This window comes from Colossoma macropomum, unplaced genomic scaffold, assembly GCF_904425465.1.
Source record: "Colossoma macropomum unplaced genomic scaffold, Colossoma_macropomum, whole genome shotgun sequence".
Taxonomy (NCBI): domain Eukaryota; kingdom Metazoa; phylum Chordata; class Actinopteri; order Characiformes; family Serrasalmidae; genus Colossoma; species Colossoma macropomum.
Window position 1 is genome coordinate 1,065,561 of NW_023494803.1, and position 12,964 is coordinate 1,078,524.

At 39.1% G+C, this 12,964-nt stretch overlaps 1 protein-coding gene across 1 annotated transcript in view; it reads left to right on the forward strand.

Moving 5' to 3' along the window:
• Positions 1-12,964, forward strand: part of grid1a (glutamate receptor, ionotropic, delta 1a) — a 644,001-nt gene that overhangs the window by 559,615 nt on the left and 71,422 nt on the right. Inside the window, exon 8 of the mRNA XM_036593689.1 lies at positions 2,937-3,056. Coding sequence (XP_036449582.1) covers positions 2,937-3,056 — 120 coding nt within the window. The remainder of the gene's footprint in view (positions 1-2,936; positions 3,057-12,964) is intronic.

Below are 12,964 nucleotides of genomic sequence, written 5' to 3' on the forward strand. Positions count from 1 at the left end.
CTGACTGACAGAGGAGCGTCTGCTTGATTTGTGCTCTGTTGCTGCACCAAAAATGTCTCAGACCTGGAAGAAATCATTCCAAATATCCTAAAGTTTATAGTAATTTCTCTCATCTATCTAACCAGCTGTCTTTAGCGCATTAAATGCCATTAGCTACATTTGAAACAGTAAAGTGTTTACAGCCAATAATAACCAAAATCACCACATCTCAGATAGCAAGCATGTATCTGTCCGCTGGCTTGATAAGGTCGGCACCCCGCTGACTGTTTGCCACTGCCGGTCCACCCTCAGACCTGTCCTGCAGACAAGCTCTAACTAGTTTTTAATGTCCTCAAATAGATTTTAAATACACAGAGACTTTTATTTTAGAAAACAAACTAAGATAAATGTTACAAACAACTTGATATGAAATGATTTCATAGAAAATGTTGCTGACACTGAGTTAGACTAAAATTATTTACTAAACTAATTTACAAAGTATAATTAAAGAAAGGAAGGAAGGAAGAATCAGTAAATTGGACTGTAAATGGAAAATGAGTGATGATAAGTGGAATTTTGTCTAATACTCTGCTTCAACACTGGTGGACTGCCCGGAAAATGCTGAGCAAAATGCCAGTGGACCACCAGCTCTGCCATCAGCGGGCCGACAATGGTCCACTATCCCCTTGCCACAGTGGTTCTCTATAGTTCTGCATAAATTTGATCTAAAACTTCATCAGATTTTCACACGTCCTAAAAGTAGATAAAGAGAATCAAATTAAACAAATGAGACAAAAATATTAGACATGGTCATTTATTTATTTAGGAAAATGATAATATCATGTATTGCGAGTGGCAAAAGTATGTGAACCTTTAGGATTAGAAGATAATTTGAAGGTTAAATGAGAGTCAGGTGTTTTCAATCAATAGGATGGCAATCAGGTGTGAGTGACCGCCCTGTTTTATTTAAAGAACAGGGATCTAGCAGAGTAGTTGTGGTAGAGTAGTAGTTGTTGCTCGTCAGGCTGAAAAGGGTTAAAAAACCATCTCTAAAGAGATCGGACTCCACCAATCCACAGACAGATGGAAATTCTAGACCATTGTTACTCTCCCCAGGAATGGTTGACCAACAAAGATCACAAAAGAACCCAGGGTAACTACTAAACGGTGGTAGTACCATGGTTTGGGCCTGGTTTGCTATATCAGGAACAGGATGGCTTTTCATCATTGATGGAACAATGAACTCTGAATTATACCAGCAAATTCTGACAGAAAATGCCAGGACATCAGTCCATGAGCTGAAACTCAAGAGAACGTGAGTCATGCAGCAAGAAAACAACCCTAAGAACATTAGTTGTTCTCACAAAGAACAGTTAAAGAAGAAAACAGTTAATGTTCTGGAATGGCCAAGTCAAAGTTCTGACCTTAATCCTGTAGAAGGACCTGAAGCAGCAGTTCATGGGAGGAAACCCACCAACATAACAGAGTTGGAGCTGTTTTGTATGGAGGGGCTGAAACTTCACCAAGCCGATGTGCAGGACTCATCACTAGTTACCGGTAATGTTTAGTTGCAGTAATTGCTGCACACCAGATACTGAAATCAAAGGTTCACATACTTTTGCCACTCACAGATCTGCAATAATGGATCATTTTCCTCAATAAATCAATGACCAAGTCTAATATTTTTGTCTCATTTGTTTCTCTTCATCTACTATTAGGAGTTTTGTGAAAATATGAAGAAGTTTTAGGTCAAATTAATTCAGAAATATAAAGGGTCTAGAGCAGGGGTCTTTAATTAAAGTTCAGTAAGGTCCAGTTAAAGAAAATTTCCTCAAGCAAAGGTCCAGAACATCATAATGTCTAACTTGCGTCATGATTCAGTGCCATATACTGTTTACTGAAGTAGCCTAGTAGGTATATCCACATCTTATACAGTCGACAACTGAATATCAAATCAAATAAAGTACAATTCAGTCATATTTCAACAATATTATATATAAAACTATTGCCAGTTTTCTCTTTTTAGAGCACGACATGTGAAATAATCTCCCTCTGACTCACTTTCTTCTCCGACTGCTGTGTCTCGCCTCGTCCATCCCCTGTGTGTGTGTCACTCACTCTCTCAGTCTCAGTACCCGTGGTAATGCACAGATCTGATTGGCCGAGTAGCGTCAAGTAGACTCTCCGGCTGCTAAACCAGCACCGTAATGACTAGAAATGATACGCCGATTAAAACAGGACCACCTCCTCAAAATGAAATAATTCTCCATAGTTTATCAGTTATAGGTCCAGGTCTGCATAGGACAGCGTCTGGGTCCAGACTTGGACTGCGGCCCACCTTTTAGTGACCTCTGGTCTAAAGGGTTCACAAACTTTCAAGCACCATTGTAAAATCAAGCTGCAGGGTCATTTTTCTGGTGTATTATATTACGTCTGTACACTTGATGCAGACCAGAACTTATTGGCTTGATTTGTGCTGCAGAGAATGGCTCCACAAGTGGCTCCATATTCCAGAAAAATGTGCCCAGTTTCTACAGTTCATCTTACAAAAGGTAAAATAATAACATGATCTGCACAAAAGATAAACAGAAGAAGCACCCAGTCTGTAAAAATTACTCACATGGTGGATTCAAACAGGACTAAAATCACAGAGACAGTGCAGTAATTAGACGAACGCACCTCCCCATGTAAAACTAATCCTGTTCAAATTATGCTTGTAGTATTATTGTTCCAAGATAAAAGGAAACTTTTGGGCACTGATGGCAAAAAAAGCACAGTTTCTTTTGTTTAGCATATCTAGGAGATGGTTCCTTGAATGCCAGCGCACTCATGCAGCACATTCAGTGGGCGCAGTATCAGCTGTTTTTGCTCTTTGGTTGTTATTGTGCCGTCTTTGCTGGTTTAAACTGTTCTGCTCAGGTTCTCAGCAGGTTTTTTTTATCTTTTCTCTCCTGCAGGGAAGAATCTCAGGCCTGACAGGTCTTATGGATTTCCGGAGCAATGGAGCCAACTCCCATGCACAGTTTGAGATATTGGGAACCACTTACAGCGAGACGTTCGGGAAGGATGTCAAACGGGTGAGTGATCGGGAACTAATGTTGAAGTAAAACACAGATGAGTTTTTGCTTCACGGTTTGCTGTCATGAGGACCAAAATGTGTTTTGAATGTATTAATGCTTTCCGTCTTTCAGTCAAACATAAAAGTGAAAAAAAGTGATATTAAAGATGAATTTCATCCATTTTTCAAAATGTCTGCATAATTCAATGGCTGAGATGTAAACAGTCATTCAGAGTGATCTGATGTTAAATGTTTCATGATAGAGAAACTTACACACTCAGATTTCTTTACAATAGTGGTGATCATAAGCGATCATCATGTCGACAACATAAATATAGGCATTTTATTTACTATCCAAAACCACCAGTGAACCTACACGTACCTTTTTAGTGTTTATATGTGATGCTGATCGTGGTAAAATAGTGAAAAATCTGAAGTTCTGAAGTTAAATCTGAGTTGTCTTTGGGGACTATTTTGCCTTACAACACCCTGCATGTGTCCCTCCACCATCAATGCTTTTAAAGAGGAATTGTATAGTTTTTTTCAAAATTTTCATAATTTAGTTTACAGTGGTGACTTGGTTTCTTTACTAATAGGAAGCAGGGTTGTGATGTTATACAGTGCAAACATAGCCCTTTTATTTACTATGCAAAATGACCATTGAACCTACACAAGACTGCTTATATTTCCATATGTGATTTTGATAATATTGATGAGGTTCAAATAGTTATTTACCTGAAAAAGTTAGTTTTCTTTAGGCACTATTTTCTACTACAACACCCTGCATGTAGCTTTCCACCATGAATGTTTGAAGAAGGGAATTCTCTACATTTTCTTAAAGATTTGTTTTATGTTGAGATGTAAACAAAGTCATTCCCAGTGGTTTTGCTGTGAAATTGTTCATTATAGACCAAATTATAGACCCAGATTTCTTTACAGTGGTGGTGACTGTAACCAGGGGTCATGATGTCCACAAAGCAAACTTAAAGCTATTTTATTTACAATTTAAAATGACCAGTCAGCCTATATATCATCTTGTATTTGCATATGTAATGTTGATCATGGAAAAATAGTGTTAAATCTGAAAAATATGTTTGCTTTGGGGACTATTTGGCCTGCATGAACTTTTCTGTGAATGTATTGGTAACTCTTTATAAAAGCTTTGTTTAATAAACCATTAACGGACCATTATTAATTAAGAACAAGTTATTACTTAAACCAAAATTTGAAAATGTATAAATGTAAAACAGTTCCTGCAGTTGTTGATGTGTGTATTCATATTTATAAATACTCTGCATGGTGTTTTTCTTATCCTTTCACTAATAAAAAATGAGTTATACAATATCAGTTCATGTATAGAAATCATCTAAGCAAATTATTGAAAAGTAAAACTTTGTAATAGTGACATAAGCTTTATATTTTGTCGAGTAAGCACATATGATCATAGAATTTCTTGTAGCTAAGTAATTAATGATAAGTAATTAGATAACTCATGTGTGAAGCTGTAACTCCTGCTAACAGATGTTTGTAAAATTCAATTTAACTTTATTGTCAGTATACAATCCCATTTCCAAAAAAGTTGGGACGCTGTGTAAAATGTAAATAAATGTAAATTCAAACAGAATGTAATGATATACAAATCTCATAGACCCATATTTTATTCACAGTAGAACATAGAACACATATCAGATGTTGAAAGTGAGACATTTTACCATTTCATGAAAAACATTAACTCATTTAGAACTTGATGAAGTTGGGATGCTACACAATGGTAGACACGGCCTGTCCCAGCTTGTTTGAGATGGGTTGCTGCCATCAATTCATGAAATGGTAAAATGTCTCACTTTCAACATCTGATATGTGTTCTATGTTCTACTGTGGATAAAATATGGGTCTATTAGATTTGCAAATCATTGGATTCTGTTCTTTATTTACTTTTATTTACATTTTACACAACGTCCCAACTTTTTTGGAAGTGGGGTTGTATATAAAGTGGGGTACAGCATAATGAAACACACTTTACTAGTGGGATAACACAGTATGTAAGTAAAAAAAGCAATAAATAGACAATAAAGGATAAGTACTGAATACACTAGATACTGAAGTGTACTGGTGCACAGAAAGTGTGTATATGTATGTGCAAAATGTGCAAATAAATGTGCAGCCATTTTCATTGGTAATCAACCCAAATTGTGAAAAATATCTGCTGCATTTTTAGAGGTGGAGTTCAGTAACAATAGTATGAATGAACTGAAGTTTTCAGTCCACGTATATGAAGTCAGTCAGCAGTTCGGAATAACACTAAAGTTCAGTGTGCCTGTAGTTGGAGCAGTGTTTGTATTCATGGTGTGGCGGGTGCTGTGGGTGACCAGTTTAACAGCTCGAGGGTAGAAACTGTTCTTGAACCTGGTGGTTGTGGCTCGAATGTTCTGATATCTCCTCCCTGATGGCTGCTGTTAGAACAGGAAGTGGCTGGGGTGTGTGGGGTCTGAGGTGATACTGCTGGCTTTCCTCAGACATCTTTTATTGTAAATGTCATGTATGGGTGGAAGGACAGCTGCAGTGATGGACTGGACAATTTTCACCACCCTTTGCAGGGCCTTCAGTTCCGCAGCAGCAGACTATGATGCAGCTAGTCAAGCTGCTCTCCACTGTGGACATGTAGAACCTACAGAGGAGCTGCTGTGGCAGGTTGACTCTCCTCAGCCTTCTGAGGAAATGAAGGCAGTGTTAGGTCTTTTTGAAAAGGTGTGACGTGTTGGCTGACCAGGTGAGATTCTCAGCTATATGAGGTTCTCATAAAATGGTCCCTTTGATGCTCAGAGGTGTGTGCATTCTGCTCCCCTTCCTGAAATCACCAATCATTTCTTTGGTTTTGTTTACATAAAAATATCTAAAATAGATTTCCTTTGTTATTGACCAATACTGAGCATTTTTGCAGCAGCTAAAGGAAAGCGAACCGTGACTCTTAACCTTGGCAACCTTCTGCAAAAGTTAAGAAACAAAAATTAGGACGATAGTTGAGCCTTAGAATTGCAACAAGCAAATAGCACAGAGAGGCTTATTACCCAAACAAAATAGCTAATTTCTTAAGCAAAATGCAAATCCTCCTTACAAATAATCGCATCATCATACAAGCTCTGTGTGCACTTCAAAGGAATATGGAGGCCTCAACAGGCCGGGGTTCAAAACACATGACAGTCACGCCTCCCAACTACACAAACCAACAACAAGCCTTCATATCATGGCAGCGCGCATGGCCAAGCAGATACATTAGTGTCAGAAAAATGACCAGTGATTCTGCATAACGGCCAATTTCCCAAATAAACCTTCACATTGCACAGTGTCAGTGGCGGCCTATAAGATTTTAAATAACCTATGCTTTGATCAGGGCATTGCTTGAAAACGAAGCCCATCCTCCTGTCCTTTTGGATGAAGTTCTCATCCAAATGATGAGGTTGTGCAACTGATCCTTTGCTTATAAATTCATCAATGGCTGCTTCTCAAGCATTCCTTTGGTGATTTGCTGACTGGGAAAAACTTCCTAGATCACAAAATCCATCTCTGGCCCAAAACCCCCTCATCACACCCAACAGCAACAATCCCAGCAGTAGAGCTTTCACTCCTTGGTCGATCCTGTCATCCAGGGGTCTCATGGCGTAATTGCTGGAGTTGAAATGCCACTCAAAAGCCTTTTCTGCACCAAATTAAGCTCTGATATAGGTCATCATTTGCTTATTAATTCCAACTTTTCATTAAAAGGTAATCTAAAAAATGGCACGGATAATAAATTTGCAGCGTTGCCCCCCCTACTAGCGGTAACGTCACTCTCGGCTTCCATCATGAACCAACAAGCTAGCTAGCTGTTTTTGCTCTCTTCATGTCTCCACAGTGGGCAGAACTTGTCATACAGTTAGCAATAACAAAGGCCACCCATTTTGAGGGAAGCTAAGATTGGTCAGTTTTACTGTCATTTGAAATTGGACTTTCATTGAAATACTGTTGCTTGGCCCCCTGTAAATGTATAGCTGGACCGCCAGTCACCGTCATTCTTTCCAGTGACAGCAGATACAGCAAAACTCTGATAGGGAGACAAAGGGGCTTCTTTAATTTACCCTTCACATTCCAGTACGAATTGAAAAGGTGGGTTTGAAGGATTTATTTGCTTAGATTTATATTTCGCTGTTTTTGGAAGAAAATCTCGTATCTCCAAAATGGTAACTTTACAGGAAGAGGAAAAACCTACTTTACTTTTAATGTAAGTTGATGGAAATAGACTTTTCTACAAGTCGTTTCTTCTGGTCCACACAATGTAAAGGGTAACGGGTATTTTGAAATTATATCAAAAACCGATAATGCCAAAAATGAAGATATGAGGTTTTCTTCTGACAGCATTTGTTTAGATGTCATATGTCAAAATATGATCAGAGAACATTATAACTGCTCAATTTTAAAATATCATTTTTCAGAATATCTTAGGCTCTCTCTGAGGGCGTAGAGGACCATGACTGTCCCCCTCTGGTTGGAACGGTGCAGAATAAGTTCATGTTACTAACAGAAATGCAAGAAGTGCCTGTCATGTGACTTTTGCCAAAATGAAGCCTGAGCAATGTGCAGTTGTAGCTTCTGAACTCATTTGTTGATGTCAATCCAGCTGATCTTTGGGAGTTTATTGCAGATTCAAAAACTTTCTCAGAGACTGAAAAATTGGTGCTCTTTCTCGACCCAGTTGCACAGCGTATCACAACTGGGTGGAGAAAGAGAAGAGCGGGAGAGAGTGCAGAAACAACAGCAGGTTGCTCTGTGTCACATGGCAGGTACTTCTTGGATATGATCTGGGGAGTCAGGCACGCTTTAGAACCCTCCAAGTGGAAGATGATGCAATGTGTGAAAATCTATGTACAATTTCATACTTCATCTTCTGTACTGAATTGAAAATGGCAAAAATAAGAGAAAGGTTTGTTTTTTTTATTGGTGTGTTTATATAAAGGTGTTGAGCCCCATCTGTGGAAGTGACACAGCCTTATTTGAAGTATGACAGTGCTATACATCCATCCATCATCTAAACCACTTATCCTTCTGGGTCGCGGTGGGGTGCTGTCATTGGGCGGAAGGCAGGATACACCCTGGACAGGTCGCCAGTCAGTGCTTTACATGACAAACTGTTTTAAAAAGTGTTGTATATAGTTTTTAGCTACTGTAAAAAGGTCTATAACTAAAGAATACATAGTTTACAAGCAACTGTTAGCAGGAGGTATAACATCACACATTACTCAGCCATAGGACATTTTGTCATAAAATGTACATAGTGGAAAAAATATAAAGATTGTCAGTATTAGAAAGTTTTGCATTTCAGTCATTAATACAACTAATGAATTATTAGTGAATGGGATGCACCATGTACCATATTTATAAATATGAATACACATATCAACATCTAGATGAACTGTAAATAATAAACATTTCTACATCTGATTAACTAATGGTTTCTTCACAGTAGTTAATGGTTACTTAAAGGCTTATTAAACAAAGATTGGTAACACTTTATTCAGAGTGCTCCTTTGTGGATGGGTAATAAACTCTTAACACATTATCAGTAACACATCAACAACATATCAGTGAAGTAGCAGCAGTGAAGCATCTGAATACACTGAAGTAAATATCTTGTAGATGTTTTGTTGATACATTACTTACATTAAGTAGATGTATTGTTAATATGTTGCTTCCATTATGCAAAACCTAACCTTACCAACCTTACCCAACACCTAATCCTCACCCTGGACCTAATCCTAACCCTCACCCTGGACCTAATCCTAATCCTCACCCTGGCCCTAATCCTAACCCTAACCTTAGACTCAACCCAAAACCTAATCCTAACCCTCACTTTGGCCCTAATCCTAACCTAACCTTAAACTCAACTCAAAACCTAATCCTAACCCTCACCTTGGCCCTAATCCTAACCCTAACCTTAACCCTCACCTTGGCTCTAATCCTAATCCTAACATTAACCTAAACCCCAAAACCTAATCCTAACCCTCACCTTGGCCCTAATCCTAACCCAAACTTTAAACTCAACTCAAAACCTAATCCCAACCCTCACCCTGGCCCTAATACTAACCCAAAATCTAATCCTAACCCTCACCTTGGCCCTAATCCTAACCCTAACGTTAAACTCAACTCAAAACCTAATCCTAACCCTCACCTTGGCTCTAATCCTAATCCTAACCTTAACCTCAACCCCAAAACCTAATCCTAACCCTCACCTTGGCCCTAATCCTAACCCAAACTTTAAACTCAACTCAAAACCTAATCCCAACCCTCACCCTGGCCCTAATTCTAACCCAAAACCTAATCCTAACCCTCACCTTGGCCCTAACCCTAACCCTAACGTTAAACTCAACTCAAAACCTAATCCTAACCCTAACCCTCACCCTGGCTCTAATCCTAATCCTAACCTTAAACTCAACCCAAATCCTAATCCTAACCCTCACCCTGGCCCTAATCCTAACCCTAACTTTAACCTCAACTCAAAATCTAATCCTAACCTTCACTCTGGCCCTAATCTTAATCTCACAACCTAATCCTCAACCCAAATCCTAACCGTCATATGTTTTTGAGGTCACTGAGGGTCCGCTGAGTGTTTGTTAAATCTGAAAGTACCACTTACAATAAAGTGTCACCCAAAGTTTTTATGAATGTTTTGTAAAGTCTATTTAGGCCAAAACTATCATAAAATCATTATAAAACAGTATCTTAGGCATCGAGCAATGGATTTGTACTCATTTTGATTAATAACTTTCTGCCCTGTAGCTTTTAGAGGCATTAAATGCTTTAGATATTTGGTTCCTATCACCACCACTGTGAACAATCCTGACTTTATAAGTTCTCTGAATGACTTTGTTTACATGTTAAAAATGTGTTTGGGCAGATTTTTTTAATCCATTGAATGTGTTCAAATCTCTGGGAACAATAGTGACCCCTTGTGGCTCAGGGAGTACTTTTTGTTTGCTGAAAAAAACAGGAAAATGCTGTTACTATTGCAGACAGACAGAGAGACAGATAAAGTGTGCACTGACACCGTGTCTGGGTCCCTGCTGTGAGTGGAGGTCAGAGACACTGAGTGGGCAGCTTCCTGCTGCGTTTGGACAGCTACTGCAGCCGGTGACACTCTGCCTGTGTCTGTCTTTCCCTCTCACTCCTGCTGTTTTTCTATTCGCAGCAGCACTGCAGCCATGTTTGGTTAAAGTTTTAGTGAAGTATTTAAAAGAATCAATCAATCGTGAAGGAGATCAAAAGAGATTCAACAGGACCTTCAGAGGAAGTATGGTGAAGACTAGAGTGAAGACTGTCTGATCCACTCATACCAGCACAACACACACTAACACACCACCACCACATCAGTGTTACTGCAGTGCTGAGAATGAACCACCACCCAAATAATACCTGCTCTGTGAGGGTCAATGGGGGTCCTGACCACTGAAGAACAGGGTAAAAGGGGGCTAACAAAGTATCAGAGAAACAGATGGACTACAGTCTGTAACTGTAGAACTACAAAGTGCACCTATACAGTAAGTGGAGCTGATAAAATGGACAATGAGTGTAGAAACAAGGACATAATGTTATGCCTGATCAGTGTATATCGATGTTATCAGAGCAAAACCTTGTATCTCCATTGTTGTCGATTTTCAATGAATGGACCAAATGAAACGGCCCCAAAATGACTTGGAAAAAATTCTGGTTCCATTGACTTCCATTAAAAGTGAAGTATGTTTTTTCTTCTCCTGTAAAGTTACCGTTTTGGAGGTACGAGGTTTTGTTCCAGCAGCTTTGATATATGTCTTTTTAAGGTGGTTTTTCTATAGCATTGCTACAAATTCACCCTTTTAGATCCCTTAGTGCGCATCCTACAAAGATAAGTGCAAGGACACATGGTAGAATCCCCGAACAAGTGAGAAAGAACCCTGCAGAGACAGTTAACGATCTTGGGGCATCTGTCACACTTGATAACATCTGTAGTCTATCATAACAAAACACTAAACAAGATTGGTGTATATGGGAGGCTTCCACCGAAGAAACCACTGATCTCTTACAAACATTGTGTCTAGGACAGTCACTGTTGATTATATTAGTGATGGAGGAACCTAATCGTTCATTTGATAATTAATCAAGTGATCAAGTGATCAAAACAGTACAAACTGAATGACAAACTCACCAAAAAAGCTGAGACAGATGGTAAAATGCAAATGAAAGCCAAAAGCAGTGGTTTGTAAACTGTAACAGGTATTTAACTGAAAACAGTGCAAACAAGAGAGATCAAACATTTTACCTTTTCAACTATATTTATTTTTGTAAATATACACTAATTCTGTCCTGCCTTCCGCCCAATGACAGCTGGGATAGGCTCCAGCACCCCACCGCGACCCAGAAGGATAAGCGGTTTAGATGATGTATGTATGTATGTACACTAATCCCAAATTTGATGTCTGCAACACAATCCAAAAAATGGCTCTGGGGTTATGTAAGAAGATCATTGAATTATCAAAAACATGTGTTTTGGAACTTTTCACAGGCAAACAGGTGAATAGGTAACAGGTAACAACATACCTATTGGGTATAATAGGAGCATTGAAGAGTCACCACTTTGTGCAGAAGTTTAAGAACAATGTTTCTCAGCACACGACTGCGTGTAATTTAGGGATTTCACTATCTATGGTCCATAACATTATTAATAGATTTAGAGAGTCCAGAGAAATCTCTATGCATAAAGGGCAAGGCCAAAACCAATATGAATGGCCATGACCTTTGACCCCTCAGATGGCACTGCATTAAAAACTGACATGCTTCTGTAATGAACATAACTGCATGAATACTTTAGAAAGCTCTCGTCAGGAAACATCGTTTACTGCATCTGCAGGACCCTACTAGGTAAAGCGGAAGCCATATATTACTAACATCTAGAAATGCTGCCAACTTCTCTGGGCTAAAGCTAATTAGAGATGGACTGACGCAAAGTGGCAACATGCTGTGGTCTGACGGGACCTTTCAAATCGTTTTTACATTTACATTTATGGCATTTGGCAGACGCTCTTATCCAGAGCAACTTACAATGTGATCATTTTACACAGGTAGGCCAAGGTAGCGTTAGGAGTCTTGTCCAAGGACTCTTATTGGTATAGTGTAGGGTGTTGGACCCCAGTCTACAGCGTAGAAGGCAGAGGTGTCTGCCAACACTACATAATCCATTTTGGAAATGGATCGTGTTCTCAGGGCCAAGAAGGAAAAGGACCATCCTGAATGTAACCAACATAAAGCTCAGAAGCCAGCATCTGTCCTCATATGGGGGTCTGTCAGTGCCAATGTCATGGGTAACTTGCACATCTGTGATGGCACCATTAATACTGAGGGGTACATATGCATTTTGGAGCTGCATGTGCTGGAATCCAGATGACGTTTGTGAAATAAAACGTTATTTTTTTTAACGATTTTTCTTTAAAGTCATTTTTAAGAGAATGAAATACCTTGATTTTGGTTTTTGTAGTATGGATTATGACATGGCAGCTTGATTTGAGTCGTTACTTTATTAACGCTATTTGAGTAACAGTGTAGTTTCCAGTGTAGACTCTCTGACAGAGAATAGATATGGAACCAGTGTACGAGGAGGATTGTGTACCTGCACACAGCAAATAATGCATGAGTTTTCAAAGAACTCATGCTGAAATGTTCTCTTTGATATTTTTACATGCCTGCAGCTGGCCTTTCTGAACAAACACAAATGATTTCATCATACTTTTGCTGGGGCTTGACAGCTCCTGCAGTCTCAGCCTGCAGAAAATAAGACGTACTGAACATCGCAGGGCTTCTAGGCACCATCATGACAATCATGCAATTACAAGATACCCAGAGCAATTCAGCTGCTTTCTGCACATA